General features: G+C 45.7%; 1 protein-coding gene across 10 annotated transcripts in view; it reads left to right on the forward strand.

Moving 5' to 3' along the window:
* LOC119970385 (protein prune homolog 2-like) overlaps nt 1-25,173 on the forward strand; it is a 631,375-nt gene that overhangs the window by 549,909 nt on the left and 56,293 nt on the right. For all 10 annotated transcript variants that reach the window (XM_038804923.1, XM_038804921.1, XM_038804920.1 and 7 more), the window contains one exon: nt 5,943-6,045. In XM_038804923.1, coding sequence (XP_038660851.1) covers nt 5,943-6,045 — 103 coding nt within the window. The remainder of the gene's footprint in view (nt 1-5,942; nt 6,046-25,173) is intronic.

The following is a 25,173-nucleotide window of genomic DNA, read 5'->3' on the forward strand; positions in this document are numbered from 1 at the left end:
GATGTTGCCTGATCTGGAGTGTGTTAGCTATGATGAGAGGTTGAATAAACTCAGATTGTTTTCGTTGGAAAGACGGAGGCTGAGGGGAGACTTGTTTGAGGTCTACAAAATTATGAGGTATAGACAGGATGAATAGTCAGAAGCTTTTTCCCAGGGTGTCAGACTCAATTATAAGGAGACACAGGTTCAAGGTGAGAGGGGGAAAGTTTAGGAAAGATGTGCGGGCAAAGCTTTTCATGCAGAGGGTGGTGGGTGCCTGGAACGTGTTTCCAGTGGAAGTGGTGGAGGCAGGCATGATAGCAACATTTAAGATGTACCTTGATAAACATGAATGGGCGGGGAATGGAGGCATATCAATTGTTTAGGCAATAAGTAGTAGGTCTAAATAAGGAATCTGGATTGGTGCAGGCTTGGTGGGCCGCAGGGCCTGTTCCTGTGCTGTAATGTTCTTGGTCGTTCTTTATACACCTCTAGGAGAAGAACGGGAGCAATTGAAATCTACTTCTTGGACATGTTACATATTAAATTATCTGTTTCATGTTGTGTTTGTGACTAGCCTGTTCTTTCCCTTTCCAATCAATTCATTTTCTCCTAGAGATTCTGAGGAAAGTAAACTTATCACGTGGCTTTTTATTCTGGGAATTTAAAATTGCTTTAATTGACACCTGGTTTATACATTCATGAATTAATAATTAATCATGATCTCTCTTGGCTGTTAGCTCTGGACAAATAACTTGATATTTTTAACTACTTGAGCGATATATCCTCCTTATGATAAATTGAGATGAAGGGCATGGAATTTTACTTAACTTGACAATTTCAGTCATTTTTATTTCAAGCTTATTTTCATGGTCAGGATTTCCGAGAAAATCTTATGAGGCTGAGCCGATTGTTGGGACTGAGACTTCTTTGAGGATCCAGTTAAGCACTTCAAACATGTCAGCAAACCAAATTAGGATTAAGAGAACAGAATATCCTAAAGGTTATTTCTATTGAACTGAATGTTAAAATAGAGATGGCCAAGGACTAAGATTGAATCAGGCAACATTCTAGAGAAAACATCTTGTCTCATTGCTGTTTCTACACCAAAAATGTCATAAAATAATGGCTCAGATTTTCTTACAATAATAATGCTGAAGTTGCAGTAAATATGATTCGGCAATCTGATCAGCCCGTCAATAACATCCTCTATGCTTTCCTGCATGCGTAATTAGAAGATGTTGCAGTGATCACGCTGGTGAATTAGAAGTGAGACAGCCAGAGGCATTTCTTTTAATTCTGATAGAAAATCATCTTAATAGTATAATCCCGTTATCAAAAATTAAGTCACCACTTCTGGCTTCCAAATTCGATCCATGCATAAAAAGACAGTTTTGAATGTTCATTCAATGAACAATAAACAGGAAAGTAGACGGAAATGTAACTGACAAAAATTGCAGTCGGATAAATTATACAGCATATAATGTATTTCATAAATTGCATCTTCTGACTTGGGTGCCTATCCACTTGCCTTCTCATGGCCCATTATTTTCAATGGAACTTTTAAATTCACCTACGTTATGGCAGCTACTGCAGTAAAAGAAAAGGGGACGTGTCCTCCGTTGCACAATTTCTTTTGGACTCCGACGCTGGACCCAGAGACCCGCTGTGCTACCTGAATCTCGCCTGGCCTGAGTCAGGAAAGTCAGACGAGACAGCCACTGAAGACGTTTAGCGTAGGTAAGTGGGTAGGTGTGGCAGTCCGACGCTGATTGCCACTCCGAGGAAGTTATGGCCCATTGTTTCCTTTTTAGCAGCATTATTTTAGCAGTATTATTTAAGTTAGTATCCTGTTCAATTGAATTCTGACTATTTCTGGGAAGATATCGCAACACATAGAACATTGAACATTACAGCGCAGTACAGGCCCTTCGGCCCATGATGTTGCACCGTCCTGTGAAACGCCTCTAAAGTCCCTCTACACTATTCCCTTATTGTCCATATGCCTATCTAATGACCATTTGAATGCATTTAGTGTTGGCGAGTCCACTACTGTTGCAGGCAGGGCATTCCACGCCCTTGCTACTCTCTGAGTAAAGAACCTACATCTGACATCTGTCCTATATCTATCTCCCCTCAATTTAAAGCTATGTCCCCTCGTGCTGGACATCACCATCCGAGGAAAAGCTCTCGATGTCCACCCTATCTAATCCTCTGATCATCTTGTATGCCTCAATTAAGTCCCCTCTTAACCTTCTCTCTAACGAAAACAGCCTCCAGTCCTTCAGCCTTTCCTCATATGATCTTCCCTCCATACCAGGCAACATTCTTGTAAATGTCCTCTGTACCCTTTCCAATGCTTCCACATCCTCCCTATAATGTGGCGACCAGAACTGCACACAATACTCCAAATGCGGCCGCACCAGAGTTTTATACAACTGCAACATGACCTCATGGCTCCGAAACTCAATTCCTCTACCAATAAAAGCTAACACACCGTACGCCTTCTTAACAACCCTCTCCACCTGGGTGGCAACTTTCAGGGATCTATTAACATGGACACCGAGATCTCTCTGCTCGTCCACACTACCAAGAATCTTACCATTAGCCCAGTACTCTGCCTTTCTGTTATTCCTTCCAAAATGAATCACCTCACACTTTTCTGCATTAAACTCCATTTGCCACCTGTCAGCCCAGCTCTGCAGCTTATCTATGTCCCTCTGTAACTTGTAACATCCTTCTGCACTGTCCACAACTCCACCGACTTTAGTGTCACCTGCAAATTTACTCACCCATCCTTCTACGCCCTCCTCCAGGTCATTTATAAAAATGACAAACAGCAACGGCCCCAAAACAGAACCTTGTGGCACACCACTAGTAACTGGACACAAGTCAGAGCATTTCCCATCAACCACCACTCTTTGTCTTCTATCAGCTAGCCAATTTCTGATCCAAACTGCTAAATCACCCTGAATCCCATGCCTCTGTATTTTCTGCAATAGCCTACCGTGGGGAGCCTTATCAAACGCTTTACTGAAATCCATATACACCACGTCAACTGCTTTACCCTCATCCACCTGTTTGGTCACCTTCTCGAAGAACTCAATGAGGTTTGTGAGGCACGACCTACCCTTCACAAAACCAGGAATAAGACTTGGCTATTCATCCCTTTGAAGCAGTTCCACCATTCAGTTAGAACATGGTTGATCTGTATTTTAACTTTATTTACCATCTTGGTTTTTGTAACCCTTGATACTTCTGTATGACAAAAAATATATGGATCTCAGTTTGTAAATCTTCAACTCATCTGTTCGTAACAGCTTTTTAGTCGTGAGACTTCTAGATTTCTACTATACACTTTGAAGAAAGAAGTGCTTCTATTATTACTGCTGAACAGCCTAGTTTTAATTTTAAGGTTACACTTCATTGTTCCAGTTGAATTCAAAATTTAATTGAATTATGTTTTAATTAAATTTAAACTGCTTAATTAATTTCATGATATCTTCATGGGAATTTGTGTAGCAACCATCATGTTGATGAATTAAATGTCTCTTTCAAAGACGGAAAGACGCACAGGGCAAGATGGACAGAATAGCCCTCACTGCCCACACTCCATGCCCCATTCATCCCAACATATGCCACCTCATATCACCCACCCTATTCTTATGTCCCATCACACCCCCTATACCAACACATGACTCTCTATCCCCCCCCCCCCGAAAATGGCTCTTTATAACTCCTTTGCTAGTTTAGAGCTAGTCCATGTCCTCACCCTTTGCCCTTATCCCCTCCTAGCCAACTCATCTGGTATTCAACATGGGCAAACCTCAGGAGCCATGCCATATTGACATAAATTAAAGTTATGTCCATTGATGACGTCCCCATTTGAAATGCAAAATGCTGATTTAAGAAACATTCAATACATTGGATTGGATTTGTTTATTGTCACGTGTACCGAGGTACAGTGAAAAGTATTTTTCTGCAAGCAGCTCAACAGATCATTCAGTACATGGAAGAAAAGGGAATTAAACAAAATTCAAGAAAATACATGAGAATACATAATGGGGCAACAGAAGATATACAATGTAACTACATAAGCATTGGCATCAGTTGAAGCATACAGGATGTAGTGTTAATGAGGTCAGTCAACAAGAGGGTCATTTAGGAGTCTGGTGACAGTGGGGAAGAAGCTGTTTTTGAGTCTGTTCGTGCGTGTTCTCAGACTTCTGTATCTCCTGCCCGATGGAAGAAGTTGGAAAAGTGAGTAAGCCGGGTGGGAGGGATCCTTGATTATGCTGCCCGCTTTCCCCCGGCAGTGGGAGGTGTAGATGGAGTCCATGGATGGGTGGCAGGTTTGTGTGATGGACTGGCCGGTATTCACAGCTCTCTGAAGTTCCTTGCGGTCCTGGGCCGAGCAGTTGCCATACCAGGCTGTGATGCAGCCCGATAGGATGCTTTCTGTAGTGCATCTGTAAAAGTTGGTAAGGGTTAATGTGGACATGCCGAATTTCCTTAGTTTCCTGAGGAAGTATAGGCGCTATTGTGATTTCTTGGTGATAGCGTCGACGTGAGTGGACCAGGACAGATTTTTGGTGATGTGCACCCCAAGGAATTTGAAACTGCTAACCATCTCCACCTCGGCCCCGTTGATGCTGACAGGGGTGTACTTGTACTTGCTGACAGTACAGTACTTTGCTTCCTGAAGTCGATGACCAGCTCTTTAGTTTTGCTGCCATTGAGGGAGAGATTGTTGTCGTTACACCACTCTACTAGGTTCTCTATCTCCCTCCTGTATTCGGACTCGTCGTTATTCGAGATCCGGCCCACTATGGTCGTATCGTCAGCAAACCTGTAGATGGAGTTGGCACCAAGTTTTGCCACGCAGTCGTGTGTGTACAGGGAGTAGAGTAGGGGGCTAAGTACGCAGCCTTGCGGGGCACCGGTGTTGAGGACTATTGTGGAGGAGGTGTTGGTGTTCATTCTTACTGATTGTGGTCTGTTGGTCAGAAAGTCAAGGATCCAGTTGCAGAGTGGAGAGCCAAGTCCTAGGTTTTGGAGTTTTGATATGAGCTTGGCTGGGATTATGGTGTTGAAGGCGGAGCTGTAGTCAAGAAATAGGAGATTCATAGAGATTCCTTCAACTAATCTCTTATGAAAAACATTTCTATTCCATCCACTGATGTGAAAATTAGCAAACCTGCAGACTGACTTATTTTAAACTTTGGTTTTAATTTTTTTCTCTGTTTCCATGGTGCTATGTCATGGTCATGTTTAGTCTATTTCAATGCCCACATCTCGTCATTGTAAACCTGACACAGGTCTACAAGATTATGAAGGACATGGATAGAGTGGATGGGCAAGCACACTTTCCCAGCGTGGAGGGGTCAGTTAGGTTTACGATCAGTGGGGCAAAGTTTAGAGGAGATGTGCGAGGCAGATTTTTTACACAGAGGTTGGTGAGTGCCTGGAACGCATTGTCAGGGGAGATTGTGGAAGCAGATACATTAACGGCGTTCAAAAGGCACCTTGACAAATACATGGATAGGATAGGTGTAGAGGGATATAGCCCAGAAACGGCCTTTCTGCCCTCAAAGCCTGTACCGGTCATGATACCACCCTTGGCCAAAACCCTCAGCACTGCCTAGTGTTGTATCCCTCTATCCTATCCATGTATTTGCTGTATGTGTTCTTTATAACTGCAGATTTCAAAACATATGCTTATTCATTTCTTTGATAGGTGCAAACGATGAAATAAATTATAAACCTGAAACAGTACAGATTGAGAACTTTTTAATGGTATTTACCCTGCAATTGATGACAGAGTGAGAAAGAAAGATTTTAAGTTGCTTTACATTGCTAGATTTCTTGTGCTTTTGCAATGCTAAAAGATTGCAGGTAATTGGTTCCAGACAACTCTGTTAACAGTGCACAATGCTAAACAAATGCTTTCTTGTTTTCCTCAGGCTACTATACTGATGGACTCAATGCCATCATTGTGTTTGCAGCATGTTTCCTGCCAGAGAGCAGTCTACCCGACTATAATTATATTATGGAGAATCTCTTTTTGTGAGTAGAACGTCAATATTTGTCTTAAAGTAGTTCCTGAGTTATTGAACCAATATAATCCATGTCCTAATTTGTGAACAGCAATCTACTGTGGGACTGTAAAAGCTGAGCAAACTCATTGGCTAAATAAAGTTTTCAGTTAGGCTTTATAGATATGTTATAAGATGTGGTGGCCAGGGAGATATTAATGGGTTTCCAAATTTTTTTGTTGTAAATATGAGTGGATTTCTAAAAGGTCTTATTTTAACTCTTTCTAAATTGTGTTTCCATGCTCATTAACATGACTCCCAAAGCGTTTTAGGACATTTCCCTTCGAGAAAAATGTTTTGGATGTGTTTTCATTGTTGCCATGTGGCGATAGCACCAGCAGTCAACTTAGCATAGTAATGTCCCACGATGTTATGACCGGGTGAGGAGGAGTCAATTGACTCCCCTCTAATCAACCTCCTCGGTTGGTCACAGCAAAGGTTTTTACATTTCTTCTCCCTGTGGATGTCTTTTCCTATCTATTTAGTGAACAAAAGGAAACCAATCACAAGGGGTGCAATTCTCTGGTCTTGTTACGCTCTCACTCAAGCGAAATGAGGCCAGTGGATAGCAGGAGGGGCCAAAAACTAGAACTGAGCCAGGCGTCAGTTTGCAAATGCAACTGGCCTGCTCCCGCAGGTGAATTCAGGATCTTGCCGTAGCATAGCAAGAAACCAATTCGCAGCACTTCAGCCCCATTTCCAGACAATTAGTGAGAGCCTCCCCATATTCAATGGCCTCCTGCCATTCATCAGCCTCCCCAGAAAGTGGTCACGCTAGTGCCAATTAGAACTCCTTTTGAAAAATGTGAACCTGGTGGAAGGGCTTCAGTGAGGAGCTGAGGGGGTGAGTAGCCATCATTGCTCCCAGACAAAGAGCCCGGGGGCTCTGGGCTTGCCACCCTAATGTTCGGCGGTGCGGTGGGGGGACCCTCCGCAGGGGTGGACTGCCATGGGAGGGTGGGGCGGGGGCAACCGCATACTGCACCACCATGCCAATCCCTGGATCGTGTCTACCCATTCCTGGGGCAATCCTTGAACCTGACTGAACACCCATAACCCCCACTGACGACCGAGGCCTCTGGCTGATCGGCTGAAGGCTATCGTGAATAGGAAATTGGCAGTCATGGTTAGGTGAGCACTTCACACAACCCAAGTGAATCCCCATGGGTGGGCGGGCCATGTAGCATGTAGGAGTCATTGCCTAGCATCCCAATCACACCTTGATGCCTGGACACTGTGCCTGAACAATGCGGGAGGCAACACCACACACGCAACAGCCAACATCCGAACACCCAGGCGATGGGGCACAGCTCTGGGGACATGTCCATGGCTGGAGGGTGGGTGAGTGCCATGGGGAGGCGGAGAGATGGGCCAAGGGTTCAGAGATCGGGCGCATTGCGGACGAAGGTGACAGAGGCATCATACCGGTTGTGCACAAAGGTGTTTATTGTGTTTGACAATTCCCCACCCTCCGGATAGTGCTTCCCCCTTTTCCCACCCTAGTTCCCTCAGTGATCCTCAACGTGCTTTGCCTTCCTGGCTCTACCACTAGGTCTAGGTGTGTCCCCAGGATGGTGGAGGCCACCAGCTGCATACCTCATCCCGTGGCCTTCGATACCCCTGGTGGGCATCCTCTGGGGGCTCAAAGGTCGGAGAACCCCTGCGCCCTTGTCGACAGCACATACACAGCCGTGCCTCCTTGTTCCATGTGCTGGCTGTGAGACACGGCCTCATCAGAGGATGGTACTCGGGAGCTGGTGACCATCGGTCTGGGATGGTACCCTCCTCCCAGTTGGTGCCCAGAGGGCCCTGGGGTTCACCTTGGGACGGATGGGCTGGTTTGAGCCCCGACTACCCCCGCATCATCTGGCGCTGCCAGCCCTGGCAGTTCCCTATACTACATACCATAATGTTACCGCCCTCAGCGATGCTCCTCAGTGACTGGGACATGCTCCGCAGTGCCTCGTCAATGCCCACCTACAACTGGGACAACTCCGCAGCGCCTTGACCATTCCCAACTGAGAGCAGGACATGTCCCGCAGAACCTCATCAAGGTCAGCCTGGTACTAGGACACATCCCCCAGAAAGGCGGACTTTCTGTCGAGACCCTCAGCCATGGCCGTCACTGACTTGTGCACCACGTCTTGGACACCTCCACTAATGGTGCCGACGTCCTGCACCAGGGTCTCCACTGCGGTCACCACACTAGCAGTGTTGGCATCGGTGCCACACTTGCCACCGACATCTCCTGCGCCCATAGTTTCTTGGACTCCTCCAAGTGGCTATAGATCTGCTGAAGATTCTCTGACACCTCCCTCTGAATGTGCCGGCCGCTCCCTATTGTCTACATCAGCTCCGGGGATACTTCATCAGGCCGGGACCCAGCTGGGTCCTGGGATCCAGCAGACCTTCAACTGCCACCTCACCTGGGGGTTCCTACCTCCACCTGATGTACATCAGCAGCAGTGTGGTGATCACCAGATTGTGCCCCAGAAGCCTGGCCACTAACATGTCCCACTGAGGTGTGTGTATCTGCACTGCTGAAGAGTAGGAATTATAGTGCCTATTTTGGTGGCATCCTTGTATCTCTCCTCCGATGTGATCTCTGGGAGGCTGGAGAGGGTACCGCCTGGGATGGGCGGACAGCTGGAGGACCTGTGGGAGAATGGGCATGTGGTCAGTGGGAGCGATGGGTCAGTCAGTAAGGCATCAGTACTCGTGTTTGACAGGTCTTCAGGATGGGGCTCGGTGGTTCCTCACCACTGCGGCATCCACCAGCCTCCGTGTCCTCGGCCACACCAGTCACCTCCAGGGTAAGCTCCATGAAGGTGATGAGGATCCTGATGCCTGGCATACCACCGCCAATCTGGGCCCTCTTCGGCGTTTGTGGGAGAGCTTTTCCTGAGGAGACACAGAGGGAGCATTGTTAGCTACACGTGTGGTCCACAGTGGTGGGAGGGAGGGTTTGTGAAGGAGAGGTTTTGGGGGGGGGGTTAAAGTGGGGAAGGAGAGGTGGAGGAAAAATGGGGAGATGGGGTTGAAGAGAAAGGTGGGATAGATGTTCCCGTGAAGAGGGAGAGTTCTCGGACGTGGGGGTGGTAGGTGGCTACTCACTCCTGCCCTTGTGGCCAGTCTGATGCACTATCAATTACGACGAGACAAGAGTAGAGAGTAATCACGGCTTTATTACGCAGAGATGTGTAGCCTACCACAGCTGCTGCCGAAATGGCTGCAGCTCGGAGAGCCCACACATTTATACTCCGTCTACTGCACGGAGCCAGCATGCAGGGATCTACCCCGGTACCTGTAGTACAGGAGCCTTACCGTAATACACCTCATATGCGATATATATAGAATACAACAGTGGTGACTACCACACAGTCTTCCTGGTCACACTCTCTGAGCTCACTGCTGCTGTCACCACCTCATCCCAGGCTGCTCTGTGGTTGATCCTCCTGGACCCTCTGGGCAATAGGACATTCCTCTTGGCCTCCAGAGCAACCAGCAGCCTCCCCAGGTCAGCATCCACGAATCTTGGGGCTGGACTCCTCAGCGCCATTGTTACGACCTGGCTGGAGTTGGCTGAGCAAGTGCAGCTTAAGTGCTGCTCAACCTTGTTAACGGGGGTGGGGGGGGGGGGGGGGGGGGAGAGAATCAGCTGGTGAGCTCTCATTTGCAGCGAGAAGCCTGTAGGGCCTCGTTAAGTGGACCAATTAACATTGAACTATGTTGCCGGCCTCGCTGGGCCTAACATCGGAAATCTCGCCACAATTCCCACTCGCCAGAACACTTAGAAATGTTTCCGGAGAATCGCACCCAAAATTTGAGTCAAAGAGCAAGTTTATTAGCTACTAAACCCAAGGGGAAAAGTAATAAAAGATGCAACATTACGTGCGCGCGCGCACACACACACACACACACACACACACACACACACATATCAGAAGTAAAGAAAGCCCAAATGAATGTGAAAAGAATATATGGTTAAACCCTTGCTTATTGTTGAAGAATAGACCGTTGAACGTTGCAACCATTTTAAGTTAGCCGGTTCCTTTAAAAATCCCATAGTTAAATTGAAGTCCATGTAACTGAATTTGGTGGAGGCAATTTATTTATCAAAAAATCCAAAAATCGTCTTCCAAAAATCGATAAGTTCCTTCATTCTTCTTCCTGAAACCTCACAATGTGCAGGTAGGCCTTCCTCTGGTCCAGCCTCACCCATTATTATTGTGCATGGCCCTGTTGCATGGCCACAAGCTCCAGCACTGCCTTTAATTGCTCACCCTGACTGAGGTCCACATATCCTCAGGAGTGCCTTTAATCTCTCATGGCGAACACAGGACCACAGACCAGGGACTGTCTTTCAATTAAGGGACAATTTAGTGTGGCCAATCCACCTAACCTCCACATCTTTTGGTTGTGGGGTGAAACCCAAGCAGACATAGGGAGAATGTGCAAACTCCACACGGACAGTGACCCAGGGCCAGGATTCGAACCCGGGTCCTCAGTGCCGCCGCAGTCCCAGTGCTAACCACTGCGCCACATGTTGCCCATGGGGCACAGGAAATGTAAAGGGCAGAGTTGAGGACTAAAGAAGATATTAATAATGGCATAAAGGTAAGATAGCTGAATGTATTAATAATAGAACAAAGATCAGCGTTCTGTGAAAACAAGTCACGGATGGCCCTGTGAGGAAAGGGGGTGGGGATTGCTTAGGGCAAAAAGAAATGCATGAAAAAAGGATCAAGTTGGAAGAGAGCATTCACAATCTGAAGTCAAACTCTCCAGAAGCTGTAAAGTGCCTCATCAGAAGGTGAGGTGCAGTTTCTCCAGTTTGCATTAGGCTTTACTGGAACAAAGCAGAAGGCCAAGGACAGGCATGAGAGCAAGTTGGTGAGTTGAAATAGACATGACTGAACGAAGCAAAGCGGTCAGCCAGTCTGTGATTGGTCTCACCTATGTAGAGGAGACAACACTAGGAGCAGCAAATATAGTTGACCAAATTGAAGGAGATGCAGCCAGACCTGCTGAGTTTTTCCCACATTTATTTGTTTTATATTGGATTTCCAGCATCCGCAGTCTTGTGCTTTTGTGCTTGCCTTCCATGTCGGACTATGGATTTCCCACCCTTGGTCTCTCTGTGCCTGCCATTGTTTTTTCCTGCTGCATCTGTTGAGTGCAGCCCTTCCTGATACCCACAGCAAACACGGAGTACTGTCCTCCCAGGGCATGGAGGCAGCCACTGTGATCAGACCAAACCTACATGCCCAACAGGAGGGCATCACACTGGCATTGCTGTGAAACTGGAGCAGCCCTGTTGGAAGCTATGAATGTTGCACTCGCCTCAAAGTCATGAGGGTGTGAGGGCAGACAGATACACACCACTTGTATCCGATTGTAATTTAGTCCAGTCTAATTTTGCGCTGGCATGGCAAGTAATTGGGAGGGGAACATGATTCCGGAGATTTGTGTTTTTAATGAGTATTCATAACATGCTAATGTATGCAAATAGAATTCCTGACATGGATCTGTGGGAAACCGACCAGTTATGAAAGCGTCAAGAGAAAAATTGCACATTTGTTCCCTGCCGGCGGTATTCCGATCTTTGGCATTTCTCTGAATTTTCCCCTTCTAGTCGCCACAAACCCTCCGCTGGCAGGACTGGAAAATTGCATCCTTTAGGCCAGCTACTCACTGGATAATGCCATGCAACCATTGGAAAACCTATTTCAGCTATATTTAATGTTGTCAGATTGACTCCACAATTCAAAAACTATTTTAAAGTAAGGTTAGCAAAGTGGGGCTCTCATAAGTAAGCTTCTAATTGTATGTCTAAAACCAGACATTCTTTAATTTGATTTTGCTGTGGGAAGCAAAATGCTGATGCACTATTGAGATCCTTCCTTGCTATTTGAAAGTAATATCTATCTTGTGTTTTTAAAAGAAAAATAGTTTTCAATATTTCAGTACCGACACAAGGATTCAGCAGGAATATTTTGCCCATGCTTTAAACTATAATTATGCCTATTAGTTTAATTGTTTTTTATTTAAAATTAAACTCGCACATACTTGGCAGCAACTGATTTTGCATTTTCAAAAAAAAATTATAATGTCTCTGAATCCCAACTATACCTGTTTCATTATAAGATTTCATCGAGATGTGATGGTCTGTTATGTGTTCAATGATACTTCAAAACCAGCTAACCTTATGCAAAGGGAAGTGATTGCAATCAACATCCATCAGCATATAACTGCTTAGTTCTGAGCTTTTAATTGTTTTAATTAATTCATATGTCTTCGGGTTGAAATTCTGCAAACTCATTTAATTTAAAATGTATTGTGTCTATTTAAAACTTTTCAACCCTTGAATTCACATTTATCTTTTGAATATTATTTCTTAAGTACAAATCCTGATTACTTGCTCTGCTTACTGCAAACATCATATCGTAAATGATAAAGTTGGGCTCTGTTTTTTAATAAAAGCGAACAACAGTGATTCAATCCCAGTTATCTCTCTTCTCCACTAATCCCACTGTTGTCTATTCGATACTGTACTGCCCTCTAGTTTATCTGCTGTCTGTGGCTTCCATTCTGCTCTTCCCAAGGCATGCATATCGTAGTTAGAGATTAGGCTTGTTCAAGGCAGAGTGTGTAAAACCCGTCAAACAGAATTCTAACCTAACCATTGTGGTAAACCACTGTTGCACCTGTATTAGGTGATGTAAAGTAGGACCTGTATTACAGGTTCGCCGGTAGCTCCTGCCTGCTGGCTCCGCCCAGGAAGAGGAGTATAAATATGCGTGTCCTCTATCCAACTGCCATTTCGCCAGCTGCTGTAGGAGGCCACGCATCTTACTGCAATAAAGCCACAGTTGTACCCAATCTGAGTCTTTGTACAATTGATCGTGCATCAACCATATTCAAGTCAGCCATTAGCAGCATAATAACAAAACTCCATTCAACCAGGGGCTGGTTTAGCACAGTGGATGAAGACAACTGGCTTGTAATGCCGAACAATGCTAGCAGCTAATGTGTTGGGTAAGCTGGGTCTGCGAGGACGGCGTTTACTGTAGCAGTGAGAGAGACAGGCTTCCAACACTTAAAGAACCACAACTCTATTTTATTGAACTCTTAACTATCATACATACTTTAACTGTGAGTTGACACTATGCTGAGTTGACTGGAGACCTGAGGCGAACCTGACCAGACTATCTTACTACCACATGGTGTATGTTCTAGTTGTTGCTCATGGGCTCTGGCTGTTTCAGAGGCTGGATCCCAAGAGAGCGGGAAAACTAGTGCCCTCTGGCTTTATAGTGGTCGTGTCCTGTCTGGTGATTGGCCTCTGTGTTCCGTGTGTTCATTGGTCATCTTGTGTGTCAATCAATGCCTGTCTGTGCACCATCATATACTTGTATGCATATTATGACAGCAGCGTGGGTTCACTTCCTGTACCAGCCTCCCCGAACAGGTGCTGGAATGTGGCGACTAGGGACTTTTCTCAGAAACTTCATTGAAGCCTACTTGTGACAATAAGTGATTATTATTATTTTCTTACTCAATAAAGATTGGCTAATGTCCCTATTTACCACTTCTGCATGCAACAAAGCTGAGCTGAAGAACTTAGTAATAAACAGTACCAAAAGAACCTCCCACTTTACAGTCACGCCATCGGCTAGATTTTCTGACTCACTAACAGTGGGTTGCAGGCAAGGTGGCGCATAAAATACTGTCGGCTGCCTACCTACCCACCTCTGCCAATTCACTTAAGGGCCTCACCCCACCCCTACTGGGAGAAGCATGCGCCAAGTTTCTGACCTGGCAGATTTCACTGTACATGTTCGTGTCTCTTGACAGGCCCCCTCAAGCCCTGCCCTTCCCCTGGTGATGCAATCCGGACAGAAGTGCTGCTGGCTATTTGATTGGCTGGCAACTCTCAGAGGCGGGACTTCCTTCCAGTCTCGCCTTGAAGCAATTAATGGCTCTGAGTGTAAAATGCCTGTGCTACTGGAGCGGGATGTTTCTTGCCAGGGGCCCCCATTAACTCCATGAGTTAATGTCACACATTCCCTATTAGTGAGGCTCTGGGAATTTATAATTTGAGAGTCAGAATTCTCAATATATTCTGTCTACTCTTGATGTTCCTGCAGACAATGTGAAATGATGAGCATTTAAGGTTTTGTTTTGTTATTAGACTCTTGTCTAAACATATGGACAATGGTGGACAGTTTAAAAACCTTCTGATCCATGAAGTCTGACCGACTCCATTGTGATACCTTGAGCATCACAATATCTGTATTCCACACCCTACTTCAGCCAGAATCATGAGAGTTCCCGGGAGAAGTAAACAAAAAAGCCCAAATGTGAAGGATGGAGATGAGGGAAATGACATGGAATTGACCCCCAGCGCATCAATGTAATCAATACTAGTCCAGGAGATTGGCCTGGCCTTGAATTCACTGAATTATCTGTCCTGTGTAAGAGGTGATGTCTATCACAAGCAGAAACAGTTTCAATAGCTCTTCAGTTCAGTGAATTGACATCCATCACTTAAGATGGCAGTGTGTTCGAGAGAGCCACCTTCTCCAGGCAATTGGGGATGGGCATAAATGTTGACCGAGCTAGCAATGGCGACATCCCATGAACAAACAAATAAATAACTGTTTTGAGTAAAGTATCACCTCCTCCTTTAAAACTAACCGAGACTGGACCTTGCACAACTTAAAATTGTGGCCATTGGACACTCCAAATCTATTTAACTGGAATTTTGCAGTCTCCGATACCAGGTGGGTGATGGTGTAAATTGTGCACGTCCCATGGGCTAGTTCTAGGTGCCTATCCATCTGCCCGTGCACCCATTGCAATATTATGTGTTGTGGGGGAGGTGTTGGACAGCTTACCACCAGGGCCGGCTCAAGGCACCGGCAACTCGGGCAGTCGCCCGGGGCGCCATGTGCTTGGGGGTGCCAGACTCGGGTCCCGCGCATGCGCAGTTGGGCCGGTGCTAACCAGCGCATGCGCGGTGGCCGCCCTCCCCCAGGGCCGCCCTCCCCCTGGGCTGGCCCCCCCTCTCGGTCCGCCCCCCCGCTCGGTCCGCTCCCCCCGCCTCCCCCCTCGGTCCGCCCCCCCCTCTGTCCCCCCCGCCCCCCCCCTCGGGTCCGCCCCCCGCCCCCCCCCCCCCCTCGGGTCCGCCCCCGCCCCCCCCCCCCTCGGGTCAGCCCCCCCCTCTGGTCCGCCCCCCGCCCCCCCTCGGGTCTGCCCCCCCCCCTCGGGTCCGCCCCCCCCCCCCGGGTCCGCCCCCCCCCCTCGGGTCCGCCCCCCCCCCCCTTGGCCCCGCCCCCCAGGGCGCCGAAGTTCAGCTTGCCCGGGGCGCCAGCAACCCTAGGGCCGGCGCTGCTTACCACCCCTTTGACCAATTGAGGTCTTTAAGTTGTTAGGCTAAATCTCAGTTCAATGAGTGAGTCGACACAGTAAGGCTTCAATCAAATAGTTTTTTACTTAGGATTGTAACACGTACAGCCATCTGAGTTATGGCTGGAGAAGGCGCATTCTGCCGAGCCTCAAGTTACACACATTGATAAAGGTTGTTCCGCGCGCAATGGCCTTGGGCGGGTTACATAGCTGCCCACTCACAGTACTGTTGCTAACCTAAATGTTATCTAAACCGCCACCCCATTGCCCTCCTTAGTCAGAGCTAGAAGCAGCTGCAGAAATATACCTTACAAAGTGACCAATTATTGGCCGCCCCCTTTGGCAATGTTGTGAAGTTTGATATCTGTCATTGCTCAGATTGGTGGCAGAGCATGGGGAGGAGTACTTCCTTTATGCACATCCCTTCCCTAGGCTCATTGGAGGACCGCCATGATCTCTTTCCTACCTCTCCATTTCTTGTTTCACCCTACCTATCTACACCTCCCTTTACCGATTTACCTCAAATGTCTGGATCCATGACTGCTGTTGGGGATTGGCTGTAGTCTAAGCAGTGCTCCTGCTGGCACCAGAGAGCTACTGGCAGTTTTCGGAGGTTGGACTTCCTCCTCAGATGGCAGGGGGTAGGGGGCTATGAGGTCTCAATTTGTGCCACATAATGACTGCAACCATTCAATCGCTACAGGGCAGGCTGCCAGAGCAAGAATGGTCTTGCCCTGCCAGAGGGATGGCAAAGGGCTGGTTTAGCTCACAAGGCTAAATCGCTGGCTTATAAAGCAGGCCAGCAGCACGGTTCGATTCCCTTACCAGCCTCCCCGGACAGGCGCTGGAATGTGGCGACTAGGGGCTTTTCACAGTAACTTCATTGACGCCTACTCGTGACAATAAGCAATTTTCATTTCATTCACCAAACAAGACATTTTACGCAAATTATCATCGAGAACATAATCTACTCCCTCAGCTTGTAAACCACAATCTGTTCACTAAGTTTATGTTTCCCCTTTTTGATAAATTGGTGGTTTTATACTCTGAATTAGCCTAGTGGTCCTTCTCTGCACCCTATCCAAAACTTCAATATCACTCAGCATGCGAGGTGATCAAAACTGAGCACAGTATCCCAAGTGAGGTTTGGCCAAGTTCATTTACAAGGACAAAGTAGTATGCCTTATAATAAAGTGTGCAATGAATGCACCACAATTATTGGTCTAGCTATTGATTTTCAGCATTACTCCTGGTACTTTTCAGAAATCTATGTAGTAGAATGCCCAGATCATCTTCTTGAATGCTTTTCCCTGTTGGTTGTATCAATATACAGCATTTGGCCTTGCGCAACACTGCACATATCCAAATTAAACAACATTTGCCGGACGTCCAACACATTTGAGATCTATCTCAAGCAGTCAATCAGCATCATCAGTCCTTTTTTTCAAAATATTTTTATTAAATATTTTTTAATAAATACAGGACCATAAACAAAATAAACAAACAAACACAGCAACATCAACACCCCCCCCCCTTAACAGCTGACAATGACTAGCTTTTTAAAGAACACAAGAAAAGGCCGCCATCTTTAGTAGAACTCCTCAATTGCACTCCTTAACGTGTATTTAACTTTCTCAAGATGCAAAACCTCCATGAGATCCCCCAACAACTCAGAGGCACTGGGTGGAGAAGCTGACCTCCTCTCCAACAGAACTTGTCTGCGAGCGATCAACAAGGCGAAGCCAAGACATCAGCCTATGCACCCATCTGCAACTCTGGCAGGACTGACACCCTGAATATGACTGCAAGGGCCTGGGCGACAAATCTATGTGTAAAATCTCCAACATGGTGCTGAAGAAGGAGAACCAAAATCTCACCAACTCAGGACACGCCCAAAGCATATGGAATTGGTTTGCCGGGCCCCTCCCACAGCATTCACAGTTATCTTCCACTCTCTCAAACATTCGACTCAACCTTGCCTTAGTTATGCGTGCCCGATGTACCACCTTCAACTGTATCAACCCTCGTCTCACGCACGACAAAGTGGTGTTCACCCTACGCAAGGCCTCCGTAACCATTCTTCTAATACCACCCCCAACTCCTCCTCCTCCTTCGTCTTAATCCCTGTCAGGGACACAGAATTCTCCACCATTATCCTCCTGTAAATTCCCGAAGCACTCCCCTCTTCCAGCCCCGCGAGTATCAAAACCATTTCTAACCGTGAGGATGGCGCCGCTACCAGAAACAAGAGGAAAACCTCCCTCGCAAGGTCCTTTGCCTGCAGATACCTAAAGCTTTCCACCTGCGAAAACCCAAACTTCTCTGATGGCTCCTCCAGGCTCACGAACTACCCCCCCCCATATCCACCCAGCTCGGCAACACCAAACCCCTGACTGCACATCCCTTTGCAGGACTGTTTGAGGAATCCTGGCAACCTTACCTGCCAAAATAAAGGGCAAAATCAGCCTCTTCACCCCCTTCACTCACCCGAATTCCTCAACGCGATGGCCAAAAGCTCTATCGCCAATGCAAATAAGAGCTGGGACACAGGTACCCCTATCTAGTTCTCCTATACAGCTGCAAATACTTTGAGCTCATGCTCATATTATTCGTACAAATACTAGTCTTGAGTTCCTTGTATAACCGTCTTACCCAAGACACCAAACTTGGGTCCAATCCCGAACCGCTCCAAAACCAAAAACAGATACTTCCACTCTACCCTTTTCTGCATCCAACACCACACTGACCTCCTGCTCACCCCTCCCCTCTCCAACCCCTCTCCAGCAGGGATAGGATCACACTCAACAGGCACCAGATATTAGAGGACCTACCCTTCACAAACCCTGTTAGATCCTACCCAACAATGCTCGGAGGCACAACTCCAATCTGAGCCTCAGCACCTTTTCCAGGATCTTTGCATCCACATTAAGTAACAAAATGAGCCGTTACAACCTGCATTCCAACAGGTCCTTCTCCTTCTTCAGAAGGTGCAAGATACATGCCTCCATCATAGTCTCCGGGAGCAATCCCCAAGCCATCGAGTCCTCCAATGCCTCCACTAACAATGGTACCAACCAGTTGGCAAACGTTTTATAAAATTCCACCGGGAACCCATCCGGTCCCGGCACTTTCCCTGTCTGCATATTTCCGAATGCAGCTACCCATCTGCACCTTGTATGTAATTACCTCTCCTCACACAACCGCCTTCAACGCCCACCAACAACGAGACCTCCCCATTTTAATTAAACCTGACATACACGTCAATCACTCTTGCCACCCTCGATGGAAGCCCCAGATCTGCTAACAGCCCTACATATAAGCTCCAGATCAGCCATTAGGATGACCCTCTGTCCAGCACCACATCTACCAGTTGTGGGGCATGGTCTGAAATTACAATTGTTGAATAATCCATGCTCTGCACCCCAGGCAACAAGGACCCTCACCGGGGCAAAGACGTCAGCTTGGAACGCTCCACCTTCCAATCCAAGACTATATTCCAATAAAACAATGGACCCTCTACACCCACCCCATCCTTCCAAACATCATTGTCTCCTCCCCCTTTCCATATTCCAAAACCAATTTAAATTCAAATCTAATCCAATTCATAGTCCCCATAAAAAGAGATATTACTAGATCAAGCTGACCAGAACAGGCATCACACCTGAGCTCGTGCTTGATCTTACCGAAGCAGGATTGTGAGCATTCAATTAGGCTCATTAAGAGACGATTTTCCAGTCAGCCTCCAGTTTCCAGACCTGTCAGGATGCAGTGTAACAGCCTGGAGTCAGGCATCCAGTGACAGGACTGGGGACGGTACTCTTGGGGGCTTCCCTACCTACCAGGAAGTGTGTGCAACCAAAGCACCCCCACCTCTCTCTCCCTCTCTCTCCTCTCCCCCCCCCCCCCCCCCCGGTGGTTTTCTGGCTGTTACATGTGTTATTTATTGAAAGTCTAAAAATGTTGGTGAGATAGCATCCTGATATTGAAGCACTCTCTCCGTTATTTGCCCTTTACTGCATGCTGATCTTGTTCTCGAGGGCCTCTAGTTTTCCAGCTTCGAATCTGTCTGACTCTCAACATTAATTGGATAGGGAACCTGTCTTCATGCTCATTAAAGCAGTGCCTGTGTGAAAATCCCAAGGATGGATTGTTTCCCCACAGAGGCAAACTTGAGACCTGGAAAGGGTCTTGACTCCTGTTTCCCATGGCCAGAGAGAAAGTTCAGCCACAAGTCCTTCTCTAGCTGTTAGATTCTCAGTGATAAATCTGCCAACATGTACTCTAAACATCTCGATTGTTTTGCCATGGATGGCCAGGAAATTGAGAGGTAGCTGAGTTTCTGCACATGGCTTACCATAAACATAAGCACTTGTTAAAATTAATCTGCTTGAGCATTACTTAAAAATCCCGTTTAAAAAATAGATTTCAAATATGAGTAGTACAAGAGAGTTTAAGTACCAACGGAAATCATTGGTATTCATTGACAAGTTTATAGCATTGCTTTATTGGGAGAGTTCGCCATTATTTGAGATAATTGTCTGAAAAGGTTTTTCACACTGTCAAACTGAGATATTGGCTGAATAGCTGTTCACATGTGAGAAATAATTTTGGCAAACTGAGACCAAATGCATTCATATGGACAAGTTACATTTTTCCCCTTGAAATGCATTGCTTAAATACGGCGTTTATTTTTATGAATTTCTTTGATACAGAACACATAAAATACTATAGTATTTTTAATTTAGACAGCTTTAATTAGAATAATTTTTAAATTCTGTCATAGGATGTGGATGCCACTGTCAAGGCCAACATTTATTGTCCATTCCTAATTACCCTTGAGAAGGTGGTGAGGAGCTACAAGTTTGAACTGGTGTGGCCCTTGTGCTGGAGATGCAAAATTGCTCTATGATTTTGACAACTGAGGTCCCGCAAGATATTTTCAAGTTAGGGTGGTGTGCAACTTCGAGGAAAGCGTTAAGGCGGTGGTGTTCGTCTGTGCTTGCTGGCCTTGTTTGTTTAGGCAGTAGAGGTCCTGGTGTAGGAAGGTGCTGCTGCAAAAGCTTTGCTGAGTTGCTGCAGTGCACCTCATAGATGCTATACATTGTTGCCACTGAGTACAAGTGGTGGACAGGTTGTCAATCAGCCAGTTACTTTTTCCAGGATGGTATTGAGCTTTTTTGAGTATTGTTGGAGCTGCATTCATCCAGGTAAATGGAGAGTATTCCATCACACACCTGACTTCTTCCTTCTAGATGGTGGAATGGCTTTGCAGGCGAGTCACTCACTACAGAATACCAATCACTTGTAGTGATATGCTAAACAGTAAATACACAAGGGCTTAATGTAAATACACAACAACAAAACCTACAATAACAACAACACTGACAACAACAAGAAGCGTACCAAAGGCACCAATGTCAGTGACAGGCACAACAAAAACAATAACATTGGAACAACGACTGGTCCGACATGGTACAACTCTGCAAATGCAGGACACTGACAGCACAGCTTAAGACAATGGCAAGTGTGCAGACATACCATGGCATGATAACGCATCTTACAAATTCACGTTTGCTCCACTGCAAACACACAGACCAGCTTTCAAGGCAGCTGACATACGGCATCAATACCGCAAACGCAGACACCAGTCCATGTCAGACAGGAAAGATGACGTCAAGAATCGTTACCACAAGCATCGAAAAAAAAGAGTCTAAATCAGACAATGAAGTGATTTGACCATTTGCACACCTGATGACTTCTTGGTCCCTTAAGCACAGGGACACTGTCAGCGTTCACAAGGAAATGACAGCATCAACATCGACACCTCCATAACAACACAAGAAAGCCACTCGACCGTGTAAATTCATGAACTTTGAACTCATAAATATTATTTGGTATTGTATGATCATCGCTGTCATCATAACTTGTACATGTCATCACTTATTTACCTATTTTGTTCAATTTTCTTTAACCAAGTACAGAAAATATGTAACACGAAAAAAGGGGATGTCGTGATATGCATCGCTGTAAATACACAAGTGATTAATGCAAATACACTACAACTAAATAAACACTAGAGGGAGCACCAGAGATGTCATGACATGCAGACATACAGCTAATGAACACATAGAATAGGACATGACCAATGGGCAGTCAAGACACCCAGAGGTGGCATTACCACAAGGGGACATTACACAACCCATATAAAAGGACACGGCACACATGCTCTTTCTCTTTCCACAGGTGACACTTGGAGAGACGGGCAGGGGCAGATCAGAAGAATCACACCCACCACGTGGCTTAGAGCAGACTGGTTAGTTAGACTGAGTTACAATAGTAAGGTTAGCAGGAGAGTCAAACTCATAGAGAACTGTGCTAATGGTTCAATAAATCACATTGAACTCACTTCAAAGTCTGGAGTATCTTTTGATCAAAGCTGCATCGAGTTGCAGCCTGTGTTATCCCAGAGTACATAACACATCATCACTAACTAGCTCTTGTAACTGCAGTACCTGTACTAAAGTATTTATTGGAATGGTTTTGCAGTAGAATTTCTTGTTCTGAGTTAAAATAATTGTACACCTCTCCAATCTTCCTCCGGCTATATTTTAGTCTGGAAACATTCGGGTCAATTAGCATCTGTTTCCAGCATCTCTGTTGTATTTCAGATCACTTGTAGGTTTTGGTTTTTACACATTTGAATATACTTGCTTAACGTAGGATTCAACATTTTCCAGTACTTACTTAGATTACAGGAAGCGAGTGATTGCAATTTTATGATCTTCACCAGACTTATTTTCCTAAAGACCAATGAAAAATTCCTCCACTATAGCAAACAAGAGTGGAAGTAGCACCATGAGAAAAGCTCATAGTGAATCAGCATCCCATTTCACACCAGACAGAAGAAAATTGGGTACCATTTCATACAGGCTGTCACAGCACAGCTTTGTGCTACTGATGTCGATGACTGGTTTAAACCGCCCCCCTGCTGAAACTGGCAAATGACTTAACCACAAGTGAATTATGAGGCCCTCAGCAGAAAACCTTTTTTTAGTGCCTGTAAAAACTACCTTGGGTTTTAAAAATCATTTCTCAACTGTAATTTGTATGTTCTGACTGAATTAACATCAAACTTTGTTTCTCTTAGTCACTATAGATTCAGCCTTTAGTTTTACAATGTTTATATTTCGTGTCGGTCTTGTATTTTATTAGTCATCCATTTCAAACGGAAATGGATGTTGAGCACACAATCAATCAATATGGAAAATCAGTTTAATCATAAGGAATCCAAATAATTTTCCATGTGGCTTTGTTCAATTGGATTGGTATTCGGGGATGAGTGTGAAGATCAGAACAAAATTTAAAATACCCCAGTACTGCGAGAAATTTATCAAACCCAACTCTCAAACTAGGAATAAATCTTAATGTGAAAATTCATTGCTGAGATCATAATGGAGGTTCTTCAGCCTGGCAAGTCTGGTTAATAAAACTGCCAGATATGATATGTGTACTAGGTTGTAATGTGAGGTGACAGAAAAACTTATTTACAAATAGTATTGATCCAATATTTGAACGTTTTCAGTATTATCGTTACACAATTTTGAATAATTATTGCCCATCTCCAAAAATATGTTATTAAACCAAGCTTTATTTTGAAATTTGGTAGATCATCTATTATATTCAACAGAATTTTATCTACAATTGTTTGTGTCTGGAATTCAAAATAATGTAATGCTTTAATCTTGTTTTAATTTGTAAAATAAGATTGAACTTAGACTTTTAATCTATCAACATGGGTGACACAGTGGTTATCACTGCTGCCACACCATGCCAGAGACCTGGGTTCAATTTCAGCCTTGGGTGACTGTCGAGAGTTTGCATGTTCTCCCTGTTTTCTCCGGGTGCTCCGGTTTCCTCGCACAGTCCGAAGATGTGCCAATTAGGTGGATTGACCATGCTAAATTGCCCCTTAGTATCTAAAGATTAGATGGGGTTACAGGGATAGAGCTGGGGAGTAGGCCTTGGTAGGGTGCTCTTTTGGAAGCTTCGTGCAGACACGATGGGCCAAATGGCCTCCTTCTACACTGTAGTGATTCTATGTTACATGTTCACTTTGAACATAGAAAACTTTATCTTGTTTTCAAGATAAAGATAGATAGTTTTTTGAAGAATCAAGCAATAAAGGGTTATGGAGTTCAGGCGGGAAAGTGGAGCTGAGTCCACAAAACATCAGCCATTATCTCATTCAATGGCAGAGCAGGCTCGAAGGGCCAGATGGCCTACTCCTACTCCTCGTTCTTATGTTCTTGTTATGTTCTAATGGTACAAATTCAATAAGCTCATGTAATTATGCCAAACTTGCCATTAGATTTTATTTGAACAGTCCAATTATGTTGAATCAAACACAATTATTTTTTTAATTTCCTGATATGCATGCAATGTAAAATAATTTAGGTGAAATGGCTGCAAAAGATGGAATTTTCCACTTTTCAAATTAGGTTAGGTGGATTGGCCATGCTAAATTGCCCGTAGTGTCCTAAAAAGTAAGGTTAAGGGGGGGTGGGGTTGTTGGGTTACGGGTATAGGGTGGATACGTGGGTTTGAGTAGGGTGATCATTGCTCGGCACAACATCGAGGGCCGAAGGGCCTGTTCTGTGCTGTACTGTTCTATGTTCTAAATGCAGCGGCAGGTGGTTCTGGCGGTGCTATTCCTGCTTGCCAGAATGGCAGAAACTCGTGCTCAACTCCCGCTTGGAGCCTAATTAATTATGCACGAGTGATAATCTCTCCAAATCACCAAGCGGGTTGAGAGCAGATTCATCCACCCGCCATCAGCTGGCAAGTTTAAAGGCCCCAGTGCCGTATTAAATGCTAATGCAACACACTCACCTCACTGGCTCCAGCCTACCTGTCGTCAGGAGACTGTTCAGGATGCCATCCAGCCGGAAGCGAAAGGCTACCTGCCTCAAGAAGAAGGCAGCACCCTGATTCACCCATCAGGTATTCAATGGCTTGATCCGTGTAGTCTGGGTGCAAAGGCATATCCTCTACCCCAAGGGAGGTTCCCAGAAGTACCCAAATGTCACATCTCTCGCTTGGGAGGCCATCGCCCAGGAGGTCAGTGCAGTTGGCATCCACGCCCAAATCACTACACAATGCAGAACCAGATGAATTCTTTCTGCCAGGATAAGTCATCCTTCAACTCCCTCTAATATCAAACTCTCACCATGTAGGGGTGGCACAGTGGATAGCACAGCAGCCTCATGGCGCCGAGGATCCAGATTCGATCCCGACCCCATGTGGAGTTTGCACATTCTCCCCGTGTCTGTGTGGGTCTCACCCCCACAACCCAAAGATGTGCAGGGTGGGTAGATTGGCCAGGCTAAATTGCCCCTTAATTGGAAAAATTAAAAAAAACTCTCATCATGTACTCCAACAGCTACTCTCTTCACAGATCTCACACATCTAGTAACAGTGGACACATATCAAAACTCATTCTCTTATGGAGTCTTGCACATCACCACCATCCCATCTGTCATGTTGCTCATGCTCACCACGCACCCAACCACCATCCCATCCCATCTGAACACAGGCCTTTCTTTAGTCTTCATATAGGGCAAGCTGGCACACAAGAGACATCGAGCCCAGATCGGGAGGGACAGCTGAGACCTTGATCCTCACCAAATTT

The sequence above is a fragment of the Scyliorhinus canicula genome, chromosome 8, assembly GCF_902713615.1.
Source record: "Scyliorhinus canicula chromosome 8, sScyCan1.1, whole genome shotgun sequence".
In the NCBI taxonomy this organism is placed as follows: Eukaryota; Metazoa; Chordata; class Chondrichthyes; order Carcharhiniformes; family Scyliorhinidae; genus Scyliorhinus; species Scyliorhinus canicula.